Source organism: Cygnus atratus, chromosome 3 (genome assembly GCF_013377495.2).
Source record: "Cygnus atratus isolate AKBS03 ecotype Queensland, Australia chromosome 3, CAtr_DNAZoo_HiC_assembly, whole genome shotgun sequence".
Taxonomy (NCBI): domain Eukaryota; kingdom Metazoa; phylum Chordata; class Aves; order Anseriformes; family Anatidae; genus Cygnus; species Cygnus atratus.
The window spans coordinates 34,948,732-34,970,811 of record NC_066364.1 but is presented as its reverse complement, the minus strand read 5'-3'; the positions used below and the strand labels follow the sequence as shown (position 1 = coordinate 34,970,811).

At 37.0% G+C, this 22,080-nt stretch overlaps 1 protein-coding gene across 3 annotated transcripts in view; it reads left to right on the top strand.

Annotated features, from left to right (window-relative positions):
• PHIP (pleckstrin homology domain interacting protein) overlaps positions 1-22,080 on the top strand; it is a 115,636-nt gene that overhangs the window by 41,616 nt on the left and 51,940 nt on the right. For all 3 annotated transcript variants that reach the window (XM_035571354.2, XM_035571353.2, XM_035571352.2), the window contains 7 exons: positions 768-838; positions 1,639-1,739; positions 1,837-1,877; positions 2,989-3,087; positions 5,113-5,266; positions 6,163-6,297; positions 21,415-21,543. In XM_035571354.2, the coding sequence (XP_035427247.1) occupies positions 814-838; positions 1,639-1,739; positions 1,837-1,877; positions 2,989-3,087; positions 5,113-5,266; positions 6,163-6,297; positions 21,415-21,543 (684 nt within the window). In that variant the 5' untranslated portion in view covers positions 768-813. The remainder of the gene's footprint in view (positions 1-767; positions 839-1,638; positions 1,740-1,836; positions 1,878-2,988; positions 3,088-5,112; positions 5,267-6,162; positions 6,298-21,414; positions 21,544-22,080) is intronic.

Genomic DNA, 22,080 nt, shown 5'->3' with positions numbered 1-22,080 from the left:
AGATGGCATACTATGCAAGACCACCTACTGAGCTGGGGTTGCTGCAGTACGTGAGCAGAACTGATGTAATGATTGAAGGACCAGATCTTTGTTTTGTTTTTACGCACACACACTCTTAAAGTGCCAAATCATGAAGCTTTAGTTCTGCTTCCACATCAGGTACTGAAATGCCTAAATGGAAGCACAGTGCATAAAGAAAATTTTCTTTAAAACTTCTAGCTATAGTCCTAATTTTCTGTGGGGGCTATTGGAAACCCACAAACAATACATGCTTTCTGAAGAAACGGGTGTATTCTAATGCTGTGAAATACTTCAAATTTATTTAAATTTCTTTTGTATCCTTTTCTACAAAGAGCACCAACCTCAGTTTCTCTCTTGTAGTAAAAGCAGCTATGTTTTGCAGGAGAAAACCAGAGCTCTGATACACTCAATGGTTTAAAACAACCTCCTGGGTATCTGGCTCTGCTGTCTTCTGCTTTACAGGTTACTTAAAGGAAAGTGTTTTGTATAGCAATATTTGAGGGGAGAGGGACAAGGGATTTAAATTGCAATACAGCTCTCCTTTATGGATAGATTGTTTGGTCTGTCTGTATGTCTTAGTTTCCTAAGGATCAGATCATGAAGCATAGTCGCAGTAAATTGTTTGTAGATGGGCAGCCATCTGTTCCGTCATATTTAATTTTGTCCTTGTGTGCTTTATTTCTAACGTACTGACTTGTTTTTTGAAACTGTATTAGGAAATTATTTAACTATTTCTTTATTTTTAGTCCAAGGCCAACAAAATTTACAGAACGCCCTCGGCCTGGAGTCCAAATGATCTGTTCTTCTTTTAGTGCTGGTAAAAGACTTTTATATATATATGTATATATCTTTGTCTCAATGTAAGAAGTCATTTAGAGAGTAAAATGAATTATAATGCAGTTACTGTAGCATATTTCTTGTTAAAAAGATGGAATTGAATTAAAATGGTTATTGAAAAAAACAGCAAATATTAATGATTAATATTCGGAATCTGTGCATTAACTCTTGGTGATATGGAAATTCTTGAAAACAGTTGAACATAAAGTGTTGAAAGTAAGTCTCTTGTGTCTGCAGTTCCTTTAAAATGTGACATTTTCCCTCAGAGTGATTCTGAAAGTTAGCTTTATCTGAGATAGGATTATAGAGGTTTTATTAAGAAGGTGCTAATTAACAGGTTCTCACAGTCTGAATTTCATTCATACTTAGAGTTGACAGTTGGTAAAGAACACAACATAAACAATTAGATACAATACCAAAATGACAGAAAAGTATTTTCAGAAAGTACTAGGGCTCTGTTTCCATTCAGTTTTCTTCAAGATTGAGCCACTAAGAGCTTAGTCACAAACAAATTACTTCAGTTAGCTTAATTTTTCAGGTACATCTCTGGATGCACATCTGTCTGACAACAAATGTGAGCTAACTCAACTCCAGTTACACTTTGAGTTTCTCAACCTTGTTGTTTTTACTTAAAGGTCAGTTACAGACAAATGAAATGAGATGCAGCTGTAAATTTAAGGGAATAACTTTAAATATTTAATGTTACAGATATTTGAAAGTACTGTAATAACATTAGATTGCCAGTTTTTCTTACGACTTATCTGTGTTTACTTTTCTCAGGTGGAATGTTTTTGGCCACTGGGAGTACAGATCACATCATTAGGGTTTATTTCTTTGGATCAGGTCAGCCAGAGAAGATATCAGAGTTGGAGTTTCATACTGTAAATACTTTATTAAATTACATATGTATTTGATTAAAAGAACAATTTGGATAATTTAGAATCGCTTTTGATTTTTTTATTTTTATTTTTTATATAGGACAAAGTTGACAGCATTCAGTTCTCTAATAGTAGTAGCAGGTAAGCAAACTATTTATTTATTCATACCTATTTTTTTTGACCATGTGGAGATTTGTAAATATCAGTTTCTAAAAAATTGTTTTCTGTTTTGAGGCTCATGCAATAAAATTTCTATAATCATTGGATTCTCACTAGTTTGTTTTAAATAATACTCCCTCTTCAGTTTTACCGTTGTCTTCATTGCAATGAATGATTAAAGTATTTTGAGTTTTCCAAAATTAAGGAGTATAGAAATACTTTAACTTTTTTATTAAATGTGTATATATATTCATAAGTAAAATAACTATATGTTTAGATATATTTAAATGTTTAAACTTCTTTTCAGTTAAGTGACTGCTAGATAAAGAGAAAACTGTCAAAATGTAACAGTGTTTTGTTTAGCTTTTTTAATACTTTACTGAAGTTCTAGATGTTGGATGTGAAGGATGCTAAAGAAAATAGTTCTATTTATTATGAAATTTCTGACATTTCATTTAAATGATGCTCTAACATACACTTTTATTGCAATACAGCTAGTTGCAAACCAGGCTTCATTGTGTTCCATCCACCTCTTTCTCCTCCTCCTGACCCTGCACTCCAAAAAAAGGGAAAGAAAAAGGTCAGGGAGAAGCTCAAGCTTGTTTGCAACTATTCAGAGACCCTCGTTACACAGCTAATGAGGAATAGATTTTGTTTGTTTCAAATCAAGTCTCTACTTCAGCTTGCAGCTCTCCTCGCACTTCAGCATTTTTTGCATTTTAAATCCCATTAGTAGCTTTATGTGGAGTGATAGGGGCAGGCTGTTACAATGCTTGTTGGGCTGCTGTGTCCCCATGGCAGAGCACTGTGATAACTAAGCAAGATGCACCATGGATCAAAATACCGTTAGTTTGGAAGGGGCTCATATTAGGGAAGCAGATTTCACTTTTTGCAGACCCTTACGTCTTTACTGGTACATGAAGTGTTTTTTCACCTCAAGCCAGTAGTACAGCATTCTGACATTGTTTGCACTCCTTATACTTCAGCTTACGTTTTAGAATTCTGAATTCTCTAGTTTCTATCCCTTTTTACCAGGGTCTTTTCTGCACAGACCTGTGTTAATCTCAGTGTAACTCTTTTTCCCTTTTGTTAGATTTGTGAGTGGAAGCCGTGATGGAACAGCACGGATCTGGCAATTTAAACGAAGGGAGTGGAAAAGCATTTTGTTGGATATGGCTACTCGCCCAGCAGGGTAAGTAATATAGAACATTCTGCTATCAGATAGATACTTGAAGTCTATTGATATTGTTTGCTGACTTACTTAAAAAAAAAAAAAAAGAAAAATAAACTTAAATGATTATGGATTAAATCTACAATATGCTTGTCTAGCTCTTGAAGTCCAATGAAAGCAAATATTTGACTATATATTCAGCTGTGGAAACTAGTTTGTCTAGATAGTAGCTTCACTAGTTCTTTGGTTTGATTAAAGGAGTAAAAGATATACAAACCACGTTAAAGGTCAAATTTATGCTTTTTACGTAGGTATTTGTTTCTGGATCAAGAAAACCAGATCAGATCTCTTGCTGAGATTTCTCGCATTCTGGTAGTATTTAAAAGTTATTGTGGAATCTGTGTATCCAGAGAAGGAGTTTTGGGCTCTTTCATACCACATGCCAGAGCAAATAAGTCACTTGCTATGTAATGGGTTCTCAATAATCTGAGAATTTGCAAGGCTTTGTGTAGGTATAGAAAGCTTATGTACACAAGACCAAATAACGAAAAAGGCTTGAAGATGGAGAAAAACTTTGTAGGGATTGTGGTTTAGACCTTTTTATTTTGGCTTGGAGGAAATGTTTTCCAACAGATGGTCATTAGAAAGATTTATAATGGTTTAATGGGTAAACCTTTTCCCTTCACTGATCATGTTGAGTAGTTTAAAGAAGGATATTTAATACAACAACAACAACAAAAAAAAAGACATAAGGAGTAAGCCTGTGAAAAGATATCTGAAAGATCAAGAGAGGCATGGAAGAGATGACTAAATAAGCTATATAGTTAGAAGTTTGGATCAGAAAGTATCTTGTCCTAAGCAAGTGCAATAAAACATGAATATAAAGCTGTTGGATGACAGTCTATAGTGCGTTGGCACCCTGACAACAAAGACTGAGCTACTTTTTCTTGAAAATATGGCCTGTAAAAAATCATTGTTTTAACTGATCCTGGAGAAAAAACAATGGCTTCTTTTTAAATTGCAGTCACAAATGATGAACTTCTTTGAGAAACTGAACTGCTTGTTTCATTTATGCACCTGTAGCTGAATTCTGTTTTGTCCCTTTTGACTACTGTGTAAAGGACAGTTCCAAATTTGATCTTTTCTTCATAAGTACTATTTATCAAAGAAAATGAAATTGGTGCACTTAGAGAAAAGAAAGAATTCAGCCTCCTGGGTACTGCAGTGGTCTAGAAAGTAATCTGTCTGCAACTACATCTTGTACTTTTAAGCTGTACAGTATATATAGATATATAATGTATTATAGTGAATACATATTGAAGATCCTATATTTTCATCCACTTCGTTGGTGATACTATGTTATTGTTAGACTTGGTTGATGTTTTCACAGAAGAAAGAAGAGAAGAGAATTCAAGGACAATACATTTTAAAAACACATGGCCAAAAAAAATAATTTTGGAGTATTCCAATAGATGATATTACAGGTAGCTAGTGTTTCATTTTTATAGGGATAAAAATAAAATACAGGCAAGATTAAGTATAATTATTACTGATAGTAAAATGGTGTAAGGGTAATGATATAGTACTGAATATGGCCTGAGAATTTTAATTAACGTAAAAGTATGAGAATGCTTCTTTCTGTACTTATAACTGCTTAATACAGGTATTCTACAGGCCAAATTACTGTTCACTGATTGATGAGGCTGGATTTCCGTTCTTCACATAACACAACAGATACTATGGATTTTAATCTTAATTGGGTTAGATTATGTATCAGAGAGCATTATCTTGGAAAGAACAGATCAACATAGTCTTTGAAATATTGAGAGGACTCTGTAGTCATTGTTTAAGAATCTGTAATGCTTTTCTGATTGTATATGTTAAAAAATTGGAAAATGTCTTTCATTCCTCCAGGTTCTTGAAGAAATAATGCTGTTTTTCGTAATAATAAAGTAAAATACAGAAGTATTATCAGTTGTTACAGACATAAAAATGTTTTTAGCAAGCTAGAATTGCTTTGAAGCTCTTTCTGCTCTTTTGTTTTAGACAAAATCCACAAGGAGTTGAAGACAAAATCACAAAACTGAAAGTGACCATGGTGGCATGGGACCGCCATGATAACTCTGTTATAACTGCAGTCAATAACATGACACTGAAAGTCTGGAATTCTTTCACTGGCCAACTCATTCATATTCTCATGGTAAGGTGCTCCACCTTCATTTATCAATCTGGAATGCAGAATTTATATATATGTCATCAAAATTCTTCCTTAAGCATCTTTTCTACCTGAAAGCAGCCTTAATTAATGTATTTAGATAATCGAAATGTAATTGAGGTATCTCTCAGCTGCTTCCTAGAAAATAGAGCTTTGAAGTGCAAATCACCATTATTGTTTGAGATGTCTGAAACTAATTTTGGACTTTTTTTCTTTCCTAAAATGCCATCTTGGAAGGAGAGAAGGAAACAGTTGTTACTTTTGACTTTTTTAGCGTGACAAATGTTTGAAATACAGTTAATGGATAAAGTTGCCCTGTTTAAACACAGACGCTTGTTACTGCAACCTCATCATTTTATGGGTACTGAAAAGCAGTCTTTTAGAGAGGATGAATCAAACATTAGTTTTTACTAATGTCTGATACTCTTTTTTTTTAGTTGTAAAAATAGTTAGGTGTAGGTAACTAGGAATGGAAATATTTCAAGTAAAGCTTAAAATTAGTGTTAATTCTGGAGATGTAGTTCTCTTACTTTTAGTTATACTTAATTCTTTCATGGCTCTAAATTAAATTTTTAACTGCTACCATGCCTAAACAAATAGAAATCTGCCCAGCATTAAGATCAAAAACATCAAATGAAATGATGAAAGTTGTGGGACAAACTTGTTAAGAAGTTGTCATACTTGACATACTTATTATGAAGCTAAAATTGCAACTGGATAGAGTATAATACAGATTGAAAAAAAATATATAGTCTAAGTAGTTGTTATGTGCTGGACATTTTCACACATGAACATTGCAGTTGTCAGTGTTATCATTTTGAATTCCTGCATAAGTATTTGAGATAATTCTCTTGTTCTTCTTGCTGTATCCTTAATTTCAGGGCCATGAAGATGAAGTGTTTGTACTTGAACCTCATCCGTTTGATCCAAGAGTTCTCTTCTCTGCTGGACATGATGGAAATGTCATAGTTTGGGATTTGGCAAGAGGGGTCAAAATCCGGTCTTACTTCAACATGGTAATTATTGTGCTTTATGCAGATATGCCAAGGCAACCTTTCTAAACTTTTTGCTTTTAGTACTTCCTAATGTAGGCCTTCTTGAAGCATGCATTTGAAATATAGGGCATCCAGTGAAGTCAAGAGAAATTCCTATTCAGTTTAATGGGGCAAATATCAAATCTGTAAAATGTAAAACGTTGCTTCTTTGGCTGTATTTCATAATCATCTTTCTATATGCTTCATCCATATGAAGTTGGAGTGCTAGGTTACATTGTCAGAGATCATGCATAAGAGACAGGGTGACAGAGACCCTCCTTTAGTGCTCTGTTTCCTGCCTGGGAAACCAAGATGAAAACCGGTTTATTTTTTGCATTACTAATTCTTAATCTGGCTAAAGCTCTTCAGGAGTCACCTGATCTCATACAATGTTGTTGTATGCTGCCTTGGCCCTGACTGAATACTGTCAGCCTTTCTGTGTAGAGTTCCTCCACATGCAGGTTTCAAATTTGGTCTGTTCTGCACTAAACTAGTTCTTCTAGAAGATGGATGAGACAGGTATTTCCTTCTGTTTCTTGATATTAAGTAGGTCTTTGTACATATCTTTTAATTCAAAAAGGTAATTATGTGTTTGCAATTCAGACTTTGCCTACTGGAGAAAATTTCAAAAGTCTTTGTAGAATATGGAGAATCATTGAGAATGCTGAGAGTAGGCAAATGAGCTTCATGCAGCTCTCAGCTGTAGTGGAATAGTGGTCTTGGAAACCAGCATAAAGAAGATGATCTGAAGAAGACACCTGCCATAGATACACTGACCAAACAAACAAACATAAAAACAGACACTTAGCACAAGCCAGGAGGGTCACTCTGAACCCAGAGAAGTTTTTGAGATGTTCACTATACAGGACAGTTCATAAGGAAGAAATTTTGCTAAGCTTTATGGGAAAGAGAGCAGCCTAGACTCCTACAGCAATGACCTAGGTTCAGTATTGTTCCTTCTGCATTGTTTTCTGTAACTGAATTTATGAAGGATCCCAGTCAATCAGCTTGGAGTTACGTGTACAGATCTTTGTTACTCAGTGCTATTGCCTGTTACCAGTTGAGGTGTATGTCCCCACTGCACAGTTACGTTGCCTTTCCACTACTGCTTGTAGTGGATGTGTGATAGTTTTCATGGAGTTTAAAGTCAGAGGAGGCTGAGTCCATCTGCTGTTTGTAAGACAAGTCCATTCAAGAGATGTCAGAATCTAAGTTACAGGTGCCTGAGACTTTAGGCAACACCCTGAAAAATAGAAGTACTTGTTGCAAGGGTGTTAAGAGGCACAAACACCAAAAAAAGAGTAAAAATTACATTTGAAGATCTTGGGAATTGTAGAGAAATGTGTAGATAATCAGAAGCTCCCAGCAGCTAATAGTGTGTGCTTCATGCTAGAAATGAATGTGAGAAGTCTGCCTGCTGAGTGAGGTGAGGGGAGTTGTAAATCTGGCAATCAGTTTGACTCAAATGAATGAATAAGATCTATGAGCCAGATATCCAGGAGAGGCATCTCTCTACAGTGTCTGCATATTTCACCAGTCTTCTGTGGCTGATGCCTCAAAAGCCATGGGAGGAAGCTGGAGGGTTTTTAGGTGATTGTGGGGAAGATGCTTCTGGAGCATGAGGCTGGATTGCATAGTTACCTCTGCAGAGCTGCAGATGTTGAGAGTTCTGGTTTATTAAGGGAGTGCGTGAATAAGCAGAGCTGCCAGTCTTTTCCCAGTGTCCTAACTGGCATATCAACTGGAAACATCATTAGGTTAGCCACTATTACATTATTTTGATAACTGCGGTAACCTCCATTAACTTGTTCAGTTTGTCATCTCATACTCCCAAAAAATAGGGTATTCAGGGGGATGGGAAAGTTTTTACAGACTGAGTTTTCTTGGATCAGATGGGGAACATCATCTGGAAGAACCAAACCTGGGCGTTGAATGACAGGGGAGACCTAATTTAGCATTCAAGAACCTCTCATCATTGCCTGACAAAACAGTGTCTGTAGTATAGAATGAGTACTGAATGATTTTGTTGTAACAAAAGTTCTGTGCAGACCTTGGAGGTGTTGATTGAATAAGAAAAAGAGGATTGTTAGCTAGTGATAATTAGTCCAGTCGGGTATTCCCATCCTAGATGGAGAGCTGGTGCATCCTAAAGCATTGTGGCAAATCCCTGAAGTAGAGTTGGGTATTTTTAAGTTCTCCACAGTTTGAATTCTTCATTGTCAGCATCAAAATCAAAATCTGAGTGATGCAAGTGCTGTCGCACTTAAAACTCAACTCATCAGTTGAGTTACAGAGACTTAATTCCTTTTATCCGGTCAATGAACGTGAAATCGCAAAGCCTTAATAGCCAAATACATTTTTTGGTCTGTATTGAACTTAGATGAGGGAATCGAAGTTTTTATGCCCTGATGTGTTACAGGTAGGTGCCACTAGGAGACTGAGTGGTAGTGACATTCTCTCTGAGTTTTTTTTTGTTTTGTTTTGTTTTTTAACTTAAGATTTGCTGTTAAATAAGTTAGCACAGTCATGGCTGAACTTAAAACACCTTTGGTCTCTTTACCAGATTTTGATTTTTATAATTAATAGTAAACTCAGTCTCATAAGTGACTGACACGTGGGTTTACTCAGTAAGTATGTATATAATTTAAATGTTTGACATTTTCACTTGTAGTTTTCACTGTGGTGATAGAATTTATACAGGTCTTTCTTTTATAACTTGGTGTCGTAGTTCATGGGCATTCAGGTCTAGCTTAACTTAGTGACTTGAGTCAGCTAGACTGAAGAAAGATGTTCCCCACCCCCAAAGAGTGAAATTAGCCATAGGGATATCAAAATCAAGAGGTCTGTAAAGCTTTTTAGACAATTTTTGAGACGTAGCAAATAGGTTCTGGGAGGGCTGTAAATGGCACGTGCAAGTACAGGTGTTTATTGTTATTTGTAGCCTGTATAATATACTTGCTGTTTTTGACTTACTACAGCTGCTAATGTAAGATGTGTTCTTCGTGTGTTTTTGTCACTCATTTTTCCAAGGAACTGCTGAGGTTGTGGCTTTGGTGTTATAATACTAGGGCAGTTTCACTGGTTGTAGTTCCCACGTACAGGGAAGCATTGAGCAGACTTACTAAGAAACCCAGGATAATAAACCTTAAGTGGTTTCTACAGCTAACTTTTAGAGCTTACATGTTTCACAGAACCAGTGGTTTTGTTACAGAAGGACAAGGCAGGCCTAGTAAATGTTTACGCTGTGGCTAGTTACCCAGGGCCTAGATTCACTGAAGGACTTGACTGTTTTAGCTCCTCAGCTCTTGCGGAGTGAGGTTCTTAGTCCCCACAGCTGAATGCAATATTCCTCCACGTCCTCACTTGCCTGAGCAGTATGGTAGATTTGGATGTCTTAGTGGACAATGTAGGAAAAATACACCAGGTGGTGAGCTGTCTAGCAAGAGCTATTTGGTGGTAGAGTAAGTAGAGAGATACTTGAAATGCCACTTCGTATTCAAAGCTGCAGCGTGGCATCTGGATCCCTGGTGTGGTAAGGCACCTTCCCAAGAGCGGAGGAAATGCCTTGCACTCCTGAAATGAGGGCACAGGAACGGTGGCAGTTGTACTTGGCTTTTTTTAGTTAAGCTGTTCAGCTGGGAAATAAAAGACTTAAATTCTGTTGTCTGCTCAGGTGGCAAGGTACAGTTCAACACCTGCCACTTACCCAGCGGGTGCCTCAGCGATATATTTCTACACTGGACTATTTCCCTGACTTACTTCTGAAGTTGTGCTGCAGTGGAGAGGTATGAATCTTGAATCTGCAGCGTGTCAGTTCAGGCACTTCTGCTAGGCTTGTGTTCCTGCATCTAGAAATCCTATTATAGGTAAATTGAAGCCTTTGGATTCAAGCTTTGGACAAGCTTGAATTTGCAGGATTAGTGCTGTGTTAGGCCATAAGTAAAAGTTGTTCAGCACTCAGTTGTCATAATACCTGTTTTCTTGCAGGTGTTCTCACTAAGTTACTTTTAAATTAGACTTAATACTGTTGGTTTATTAGGAATGCCAGGATTGTCACTCAGATGGTGTATGCTGCAGCTTGGCCTCACGCTCGTGATTCGTGTAGGCCTTAAGCAGAAGTTCCTCAGTTCTGAGAATGTTTAATGGGAAGAGAAAACTACACAGGGACTTGAGACTCTTCCAGGTCAGAAAGGAGGTGCCTAATTACACTAAGTAGATGCAAAAGTTTCGGGGTTGGTGATTGATTTTTTTGTAGGTATTGCAATTGGACATAAGTACTGGTGTTCTTTGAGTCTGACCCCAAATAGCTTTATGGTGTTACAGTACTGCCCTGGATTTTTCTTTGACTTCTGTGGCCTCCCTTACAGACTTGCCTTTAAGGAAAAGTGACAAGGCCAAGATCTGCTGGTTCAGGCTGCTTGCAGGAGGCATTCTGTATGGAGCCTTGCAGAGTAGGTTTCTCCCACAGTAACAGTAATGTTCTTGTCCCATGAACGGGCCGCCCTGCAGAAGTATGTTTTTTAAAAAATCTTTCCTGAAAGTTTTCAGGATATGTATTGAAAGGCCTGTAATTCTTGTGTTTTTATTTTTTATAATTCGGTTTACAGCATAGTTTAATGAACAGTTGTAGGAACATATGGTGACTGCCGTTACTTGCAAGTATGCTGTTGAAAGTATGGTGACTGTAGTGCAGTATCAGGAATGAGAGACTAGGGAAGGACGGGGATTTCTATAATCCTTGTTACTGTAGAGCATATGATTTTTTGTAGTGCATCTTCGAATGTAATTGCTTTGCTTGAATCTGATACCAGATTAAATCAGATATGGTAAGTAGGCATTGCAAGTATTGTAAGCTTGTATATTAGTTGATAAAGTCTTGCTGACTAACCTTTATGGTGTTTTTTTTTTTTTTTAAAAACACACATTGGATAAAGTAGAAATAAATCAAGTAGGAATACAGATGCCTATAAACAAAAAATGGTTCAGCTGATACCCAAACAAAACTAGCCAGCCCAAAGATCTTACATGACTAGGTGTCACTTTTCTGTCTTGCTGGATTGGCTGCCATGGCAAGTTGATATTTGAAAAGTAAGGCTTTGCTAAAGACATTAGTAGGCTTCCTTACATCTCACATTATTTGTATGCATCAGGGGCCTCCTGTATGCCTGAACGCCTGTTAAGGTCAGTCTTCTGCTTGGAATTCTTCAAGTTTTCCTCCTAATGCTTGTGAAGACTTCATATGGGCCAATTCTTGTTGTTACCTTAGCTTTAAGACAGTCTTTCTGAGCACTGCTGTGTATTACAGTGCTTTTCGCAACACGTTCTGGGTGGATAGTGTTTCTGGAAGCCTCTTTGAATTCAGTGCAAAGGTGGCCTTAGTCCTTTCATCATATTCTGAAGAATGCTTTGAAATACTGATACAGAAAAAATGTTTTTACAGTCTTGTATTAAATTGACAGATGCGAATACTTCAAAATCCTCCTACCTTTGTGGCTTTATCCAACTTGTTGAAAGGCTAAGCCACCTTAGCCTTTGACACTTAAAGGTCACACTGTCTATGTCCAGCTGTTACAAATTTGCTGATGAGTCTTTTTTTCTAAATGCAAAAGCATATTTCATCAGAGCACACAGAGTGCCAGGAGCATTCGGAAATGCACTACAACCTGGGCTCTGTAAACTAGTGATTTGAAGCAACCTTCTGATTCTTTTTGAGGAGGAAGAGGAAAAAATCCTCACTGAACTGGTTCTCCATCTCCTGCACCTTTAGTTGCTATTTCAAAAGAGGCTGTCTATCACATTTGTGAACGAAAAACCTTAATCTCTCATGTTAATAAGAAACATGATTGTTCTCTGTGTCACTGAGTAAATGTTGCTTCCCCTGGAAACCAGATTGGTACTTAAATAGCGGATGATTTGTTACAGCACGGTCTGTTACTGCTTGAATGGGTGTTAGTCACTCTTAGGCCCTCCGTCCTGCTTGATGGAAACCAGCAGAAATAACTTCAAAATCACCTGGAGGCTGACCTGCCTCTTGCATCAGTGCTGGAGAAAGTATAGGGTATGCTTGCAGTTCTTTGCCGCTTTTGAAAAACTCTAGTCCTAAGCATAAAACATGCTTTTTCACTGAGACCTAGATTGACAACAATATATTCGATATAGCTGTAGTTGCTGTAAGGGAGGATGAGGCTTCTTAGGTTTTCATCTGTTCTCGGGAAAAATAAGTTGTCATTTTCAGCTTGGGCATATTTTCATATAAATTTCTGTACCAGAATCCTAGCTGCTTTCATTCCTTCTAGGTACTTTTCTGTAGGAAGTTCATGATGCATAATCCCAAACTTTCATATAACATGTTACTTGTATTTTATGTAAACAATGATTATATCCAAAGCTAGGAATTTTATCACTTGCATGTGTTCTTTTCAGTATGCTTATTAATTAGCAACAGATTATGAAACTTAGACTTTAAATATAAACACATTTTTTAAACAAAGTAAGGACTTAGACTTTCGTGTTTACTTTACAAAGTGTTAAAAAGCTTATTCAAAGGTTTGGCTAGTGTGGTGAGTGTGGTTTCTTCCATCTGTATTAAAAGCAATGCGTTAAAACAAGTATGGTGTTAAGCTGAATTGAAAAGTGTCAATTTGCTAACAAGTTAAAGTTTTTGCAGCTGCAGTTACAATGCCAATTTAGTAGTATGTGATCTTTGTCCTACTCATCCAAAATGTCAGCCCAGAAGTAATTTGCTTGAGATTTTAGGCCAAAGTCTGGATTTAACTGCATAAACATAAAAGTTTTATTTTCCTCTACTGTTCTTATTTTTTAATTGACAACTAAAAGAAAAATGGGGACAAAACTTTCATCCTTGGGGTTCAGAGATTAAAGGATAGAACCTTACTACTAGAACCTTACGTAAATAGTTGAGAACCCTTTCAGGAAAATAAATTACTCTGACTTTGCATTATATTGCCACATCAAAGCTTAAATATAAACTTTCCCCTTAACAGGCACATTAATGGGTAACGGCAACTCTCAGGTTCCCAGTATGGAAAAATGTTACAAAATACTTAGATATACACCATTGCTGAACATACATTGCATACAAGCATTAAGGCGCTTCTGTCACTGGAGCTAAAGAACTTGTAGGTTGATCTTACACTTATGTACTCAGTTGGAGGTTTGGAAGTTATTGCAGAAGTTGATTATTCCCATCCCTCCCCACACCCCACCAAAAAAAAAGGGGGGGGGGGGACACTTGTAATGGTGTAAAAACACTAACGAAGCTGTGAACTTTGTAACTATTGAATTATTTGGGTTATGACTTCTTTTGCAAAGCATTGAGTATCTTTATCTATCTTACCAAGCTGACCAGAAGCTTGGTCTGGCTTCTCTAGCCAGTTTTGATGGGACAGTATCTGTTCTCTGAAATAGAGAAATAAAAAAAAAAAAAAAAAAAGCAGATCTGTATTTGTGAGAAAGCTGGCCAAGTTTTTTTTTAGCCTGACAAAGATCTGTTCCTTAGCATGACCAACTTACACATTTTTCACCACAAATTAAAGTGGAAATATTCTGAAAAGGGAGAAAATGCAAATGCTTCTTTATACAGTCTTCAGCCAAATGTACATAATGCCTTTCTCAGTATTATTTTTTGGAAGGAAAGGACTGTATATTGTTACCTTGGAATTAATTATCAGTTAATTTAAAATTTATTTTTAATGTCTTTACATTGGCATCTGGTACATGAAGCTAGGATGTTACGGAACTAAAACTCTATATGCATTTTTGAAAAGCTGTATTGGTTATGTCTGGGTGTTGCTGAAGTAATAGTTATGAAGAACAAATGTTTTGCTTCAGTAGATCTATGTGTGCCTACAGTTGAGAATACAGGAATAATCCAGCAACTGCTTTTCACATTTAGAGGGTTAGAGAATGACTAAATTTCTGATAGCACTAGAAAAGTTAGGTAGAGGAAAGCATGTTGGAAAGGTCTCGTCAAGGAGCAGTCCTGTCTTCACACCTTATTTGCTTACTACTTCAGTGCAATAGCTTCCATTAGAGTATGTTCCAACTGTTTATGCAGTGAAGTATGTAATGCTGGCATATGATGAAAAGAGTAAAATTTGTTTTCACCAACTTATTTCTATGTTCATTAAGGTATTCTGACCAGTCTTAAAGTTTAGACTCAAGCTCTTAGTATCTATCATATAGTGTAGTAACGAAAAAATGTGGCTCTCTTTAGACCTTAGTTTTCTTTCTCAGGTTGATTCTTCCTTAAGAAGCCTTGGGCTGAGGAAACTAAAAATTGTATTTGATATGCTTGTTTTGAAGGCGTTCTTGGAAATCACTTAATTTCATTCGATTGCCTTTGAAAACATTTGGGGGAGTAGAATCAGCAAGCAGATGTTAACCTGCCTTGTAAAGCCACCCTCTTTTGGTTAAATGATGATAATAATGGTGTAGTTTTGAAGTGCTGCTGCTGTTTCAGATGGCATTGTAAGAAAACAAGTTACTCTTGTAGAAATGCAGGTATAGAATCAGTAAATGTAGTGATATGTATTATACATTAGTTGTATTTAAACAGTTAAGCTTGTCTTTGAAATTGGAAATGTGTACTGTCATGCACCCAGTGAGACAGCTTCAAGCAGGTGGATACACTTGTAATAGCTTTGCTTTACATTCACTATATGAAGTTATGGTTGTGAATATATGCCTTTTCATAGCCAGGTATTAGTTAATTTGTGTATGCCAGTCAACGTAGATAAATGCTTTACATTTAAAATATAAAAGCTCAGACCAGGCAGACATTAGGAAGCAAGGACAAGATTGCTGAAGCTAACATCTGAGGTTTTGTTTCCACATCTGCAACTAGCTGGTATCTAAGAATGTGAAGTTGTCTGGTACTATTCCTGGTTCCATGCATTTCTTTCCAAGTGGGTCCTTAATTACTTTTGGAAGATATTTGGTAGTCATGTGGCATGGCTCTTTCTTCAAGCTTTTACATACTCCCCAGTCTTGCTACACATACTATATCTTTTGAAAATTTTCAATAGAAACACTTTCTTAGCCTTGATCTCTGGTTGTATTGTAAATCTATTAGAAGCTGTTAGTGTAAGCAGTGATTAAAAGTGTCATACGAAAAACTTGTCCAAGTAAAGCACAAGTTCAAGCATCCCATAAGAATTTCCATTTTTTAATTTTTTATTTTTTTTTACAGTGGAAACTGTTGAGAGTGTAATTTTGATGCTCCTTGAAGTTAAAGGAGAGTCTGCTGCACTCCTTGATGCAGTGATATTTGTGATATTTTTTTCCCCTCTCCGCAGTCTCTGTACCCTTTCTTATACATCTCGTGTTTTTATATAAATCAGTGAGAAAACTTGGGAACCACTGTGGAGGTGACAGTAGTAATGCATTCGATAATGGAGGTGTTGTCAAGCTTTTGTGAATTTGGCCAGACTCCCCAACCACTCCCAAGATGGTTTAAGTATTTTGTTACAATTTAATCCTTATTTTGTTTAGAATTTACTGTGTCAGTATTACAGCATCAACTGTTTCAGGTGAAAAGGGTTTCTTCCTGCAAATTGTCAATCAAGCAGAGGCTACCAACTTGTGATTCAGATTTTTCTGCGTGCTCCTGCTTCTTGAGAGAGCTGGTTGTTGACTATGTTCTTTGTTTTTAGTTTTGTGTGGTTACTTGAGAGATTTATAGAATCAAGGAATGGTTTGGGTTGGAAGGGACTTCAGATCATCTATTTCCAACCTCCTTTTACTAGGCAATTCCTATGCTGTGCCTCCTTATTTCTTTTTAACATAGTGTTTTTCCTACCCTGTCTTCTGAGGTCTGGTCATTATTTTGAAAATGTAGCGGACAGTTTCATCTTACAAAAGAAAGCATATTCTTTCACTGATCTCTGCAATGTGATTCATTATTTTGTAACCCTACTTTCACTTTCAATGCAACCTGATAAACTCTGGTGTTGTCATATCAGTTACAACATTGTTTCCTTTTCACTAATTAGTAAACTTGGATTGCCTAACTAGTAGCTGTTGACAGCTAGTTGATTTTTCAGCCTACTTGAACTTTAGCCTAAATGGCATACCAAAAAAATTGCAGAAGAACAATGTGGAAGATCAGATTCCATCCTGGGCAGCTCAGCAGTGGGCTCTGTACATTGCTTGTTTCCCAATATGAGGGGATTCTTTTGGATTAATGTCTGAAAAGGCATACCACTTGCTCATAGGGACAGCCTGGTGTAATCTACAGCAGTACTGGAAATTTAAAGACCAGTTATTTTGTGTGTTGTGGCCTTCATAAAGTCTGAAGAGAACTCCTGTTTTGCTGGGATTATATGGGACTGTATTTTTAGATCAGGTTTTGTAGTGACCACATCTGAAATACAGAACGACTTCAAATAAGATTTTAGATGCAACATTTTTGAATTGGTCAGTCATAGTCCTACTGAAATGTTTTTGAAATAGTATGTGAGAGCACATAAGGATCCTGAAGAGTAAAGCCATCATCATGGTCCCAGTAAAAGCCAGTACTGAGTTTGCAGAATGTTTATGAACAAACATTTCCTTAAGAAAAAAGAAATTGTAAGTGTTTTGTAGAGCTTTATATAACTTCAGGCAGCCTTAGGGCAATCTCTCAGATCTTTTCATGGATATGTTCATCTTTGAAGACACAGAATATTCCTGAATAGAATAGATAACTGATTGGGATGGGATTCTAGGAATATGGAAACTTTTCACTCTCGGTTAAATTACTGTCCTGTCCTCTTCCTACCGTTTGATCTTTTGTTAGAGTTCTGGAAGCAGTATAGAAGCCCTTTTTTATTTTTTTATTTTTTAAACTGGCTTAAAAAAAATTAAATGTTGTTTTCCACTCATCCAATGCTGCAGCAATCTCTTCTGACTTTGTAGGAAGTCTGTAGATATTTTTTTGGCTTATCACGGGAGCATGCTGTGATCAGAGATTGCTCCTTAAAGTGAAAGAGAACGTAAATATGCAAGGGACTTCAAAAAAGCTGGAGACTGACTCAGTGCAAGCAGCTATCATGCACTTTCAGCAATTATGGAAGAGATTATTCGTTTTAATGATAATTAGTTGTCTTTTTTTTCTATTTTCAGAAAGTTGCTCTAACATACCAGCATTCTGACTGGTAGAATCTAAATTTTAGTTTTCAAGTTTGAGTGTTGTTCGTAATTGATTTTCACGTGTTCACATACATGTAAGTTGACACGCTCTCTTCCTGCTAGAGGTCTCTTTGTACATGCATTCAGAGCGGTCCTCTTTCCTAAGTGTCCGTGTTAAGAGGCTGAGCTCTCAGGTTTTTCGTTCTCGTGCTGAGTGAAAACATTCTTCTGTAGCTGTTGCAGTTAGGAGTTACTTCTCTTGAACGTGGGAAGCAAAGATTTTTTGTGTCGCTTTGGAAGAGCTCTTTCTTATCGCTGTCTACTTATCTAGCTGTGTGTGTGCTTTTTCTTTCTTGTCTGGATATACTTCTGGTGTGCTTTAGGATTATAGTTTTCTTTTTGTTGTGTGTGATGCATTGCAATGAATACACAGTGATCTTTCTCTCTGTGTTTCCAACTAATGGCCTCAATCTCTTCATGTGAAGGAAGAAAAAGTATCTACCTCAGGCTAGAAAAGACTTAGTTCACCAACTTTTTTAAGCACTGCTGATGACTTGTGTTGGAAGGTGTGATAGAGGTGCATAGTACATAGATAGAGGTGCATAGACCCAGTTCCAGTTTTATTTCTGTCAGTAAGTCCATTAAGTTATTCCTAATAATCTTACTACATTGGTGGCCTACTGAATTTTGTCCTGTTGGCTTCTGATTACTTCAGTTGATACCATTTGTGCTGTCTCACATCTGGTCTTAGTAGATGATTTGCCAATGCTCAAAAAGAGCAAAGAGCTCATCAGCAAATTCTTATTTTTTCCATTGTCACTAATAGAAACACCTGGCTTAAGGAACTTCAGTAATCACGTTCTTTTATCTCTTTATATCTTCTCAAAACCAGTAACTGTTATTCTTTCCTTAGAAAGCCTGCCTACTGTGCAGTTCTCCTACTAGTCACGGTCTGTGCCACTTGAACAAAGTTTTCAGTGCCATGTCATGGCTGTGAAATCTAGCTAGGTTGAATGAATTGTATTTTCTTGAAAAAAAAACCTGTTAATTTACTGAAGGAATTCTGCTGAATTTGGCTGCTATACTCTACTCTATGATTCATTCTGCATTTTACTCCCTCCCACTGCTACCCCACGTGCTCTGTTTTTTACTCTCCTTAAAAACTAGTTTTTAAGTTTTTCATACCACCTACTGATAACAACTCAAAAAGGCTTGTTATTGCTCCAGTCTCTCTCCCTCTGTAGATAATACTTTTCTGTTTTCATACGGCAAATTATTTTCAAGGATCTAAAATACTGTTTTGTATAGTAGTTTCACAACTTTATTCTCCTTGGTTTAGGAACTTCAAATTCTTCAAAACTGGGAGGAAAAGAAGAGCTACCCTTTTTCTTTCTCTTAACCAACATTCCTCTCTTTGTGACTTTAGTCTTCATTGTATAGCATCATGAGTTCTTTCCTGCTTGTGGCTGAGGAGTCCGTGCTACTAGCTTTGCTAACGGCAGTGTCTTAACACGCTCACTTTTGGGCAGTCATTACTTTGTAGGGACAGCTCTGAATTAACTTTTTTGTTGTTGTTGTTCTGATGGGCAGCCTCTTCTCTTTACTACTGATTTCCTCTCATTCAGCAGGGAAAGGTTCCAAACAGAATAAACAGTTCATCTTCTTCAGGATGTAGTCTTCAGAGAGGTCTTGCATCTTTGATTTAAAAGGGATAGGGTGGGGAAAGCTTCATTTTTGCTTAAGACCCTCATCTAGTTTGCCAAAGTTATAGCTTCATTGATTTATTTCAACCTTCCCTTTTGCAAGTTAACATTTAATTTCTGTTCCAAATGACCAACTCCTGTGTTATTATTGAAGACATTCCATTGTGAAGTATCACTTATTAATCCAAAATATTTTTGTTTTTAAAAAAAAATCTACTGGTTATCACACTCTGGCAGTGTTTGCCCTTTAATTTTAATAGCAATTATGTCCTGGAAGCTTTTCTCTAACAAGTAGTTATATACCGGCCTTGAGGGGCTGTACTAAAAGATTTGTCCTTTCCAAAAGCATGTTTTACACCAGACTCTGGCCATATTTAGAATAAAACTATTTACACTGTAATACTGAATGGTAGATCACTGTATTTTCCTTTACATAAGAAATAAATGTCATCCACCTAACACTTCAGTCTAACATCTAGGAGTTTCTTAAAAATGGTCTATCTGAGACATGTCTTGCAGGGAAGGATTAAAAAGATCTGTCATCTAAGAATCTGATTTTTTTTCTTCTGTTTTTAATTTTTCCCTTCACCATGGTTAGCAAATAGTTCTTTACATGGCATGACTTGTTTTCCTTGTAAAGCAAGTCTTCACATTGCAGGCTCTGAGAGGACCCTGAAATTCTATTTACAAAGAACTTTAATGTTAGGAAGCTCGATGCTTTTCTGTTTCTTTTGTTGGGGGAAGGGAAGGGTATTGCAAATCTCTATCTAAATACTCCTTTTCCAGGTTTTTACTGTACATTTGTAAAGCTTAGTCTTCGGCTGAAGTTCCTTCCCCTTTGCACCTGCCTCCCTACACCGTCTCCCTTTAATAAGATGAGCTTTCTGCATTCAAAACACACCACGAAGTTGTAGCTTTGCCTTGGTTGTTGGAGCCTGCTTAGCCTAAATAAATTCTGCATTCCTAGCTGTTGTGATGTTAGTGTCATTCACTTGGAGCTCTGGTTTTATTTCCCATCTTTTTCTGTAGGATGCTTCTATTAAGAATCCATTCCTTCTGGAGTAATGGGCAAAACAGAACATAAAACTCAGATCGGTTTATGTTCCTTTTTCCCTAATCCAGAAACTTTTATGGCAGCTACCTGTAGTAAGAACAACCTCTGTCACATAATGGAAAGCAGTGGTGTAGTAGGTGTAGCAGCCTTTACCAGTGGGGGTGCGTGCAGGGGTGTGGGTGTGGATGTGCTCTAAGACCGGGGGCAAAGACTTGGACTTCTTGTCTTAGTCTCAGCCTGTAAGATAGTGAGGACAGTGCTTGCCTCATGGGATTTTTGAGGCTTAGTTCATTAAATTTTGAGTGATGGCCTCTGGAAGGTGCTGCAGAAGTGCACAGTGCTACCGCGTGCAGGTTGAACACCATCATTTTTTCTGGCAGTATATGGGCCTGCCACAGTTAGGGAAAGCTTTTTTTTTATTTTTTTATTTTTGGTTCTGCTTTAAAGAAAATGCAAAAGTGCTTTACTGGGGAGAATAGAAAGGGGCTTTCTGAAGAGGTGCTGAAGACATGAAAATTCAGAGTGGTGATTGGTCACCTCTGCTTGATTGACAGGTTGCAGGGAAAAACAAAAACCCCTTTGTTCTGGCTTAATGGAACTGGAAAACAGAAAATGAGTATCAGGTAAAAATTCCTTTTTTAAAATCTTTGCAGTTCTCCTATGAAAAGTGGAGTTTTTACACAAATCCAAACCTCCCCCACTCCAATAAATTAGGAGTAGGAATTCCAGAAACAGGCAGTTGCTAAGTTGCGTAATGTGGGTTGTCTATGTCAGCGCGTTTTGTAGTGGGCAGGTGTCCTGAAACACCACGACAGCCAACCTTAATGGGCTAGCTTAGCAGAAAGGCAGAGGATTGAAAGGGTGTAGTGACTAAAGCCCTGAACTGGACCCAGCTCTCTGGTTAGGTTTATTAGCAGGACATTCAAGGGGAAGCTTTTATTTTCACTTCCTATACTGTGCCTGCTTTGTGGATAAAGTCTGTCAGTTTCTACTACTATCAATTTGGCATCTTTCATGAGCATTATTACAAAATTCAATGAAAAGTGAATAGTTCAAAAAAGTAAACTATGTTTTAAAGTAACTTCCATCTAGCAGTATACTGTCTTGCAGATTTTATATAAAGTTCAACATCAGCACAACAAATTTGAGAATCGTGAATGAAAACAATTTATTTCTGATAACTTAATTATTTTGTATATTGATGTATTTCAGATTGAAGGACAAGGACACGGTGCAGTTTTTGACTGCAAGTGCTCTCCTGATGGACAGCATTTTGCATGTACTGATTCTCACGGTCACCTTCTGATTTTTGGCTTTGGTTCCAGTAGCAAATATGACAAGGTACAGTACAAGATGAATATCAGAATGTTTGTCTGTTTTGAATGCGTTTGTGCAAGCTTTCCTTCAGTGCTTCATCTCAAGAGCCTGTATCTCAACACATTTTTCAGCCATGAATACAGGATGTTTCAGATTCCTGTTGTTGACACTGAGTTTTCTTTCTCTATCTCTTGTTTCAAGCTACAGAAACATGCTATTTTGCATGGGAAATTAAAAAATAAATAAAAACCATGCAGTCACTGTCTCCTCTCTTAAGTGAGATGAGATGGTTGCAAGTGTCTGCTAATGGATCCACATGGATAATGAGTAAACAGCATTAGAAATGAAAATAGTTAAATATTTTGCTTTATATATATTGGTTCCTAACTAAGACAGAAGATGGGTGGACATGTAATAGAACTAATTGCTGATACCTCTATTTAAATGCTGCATAGCCTGAGTGACAGTTATTTACAGTACATGCACTGTACGTTCTAGTTAAAAATTTTATGTCTGCTAATGTATTTCTGCTGTCATGGATGCTGTGGTGTTTACACAGCA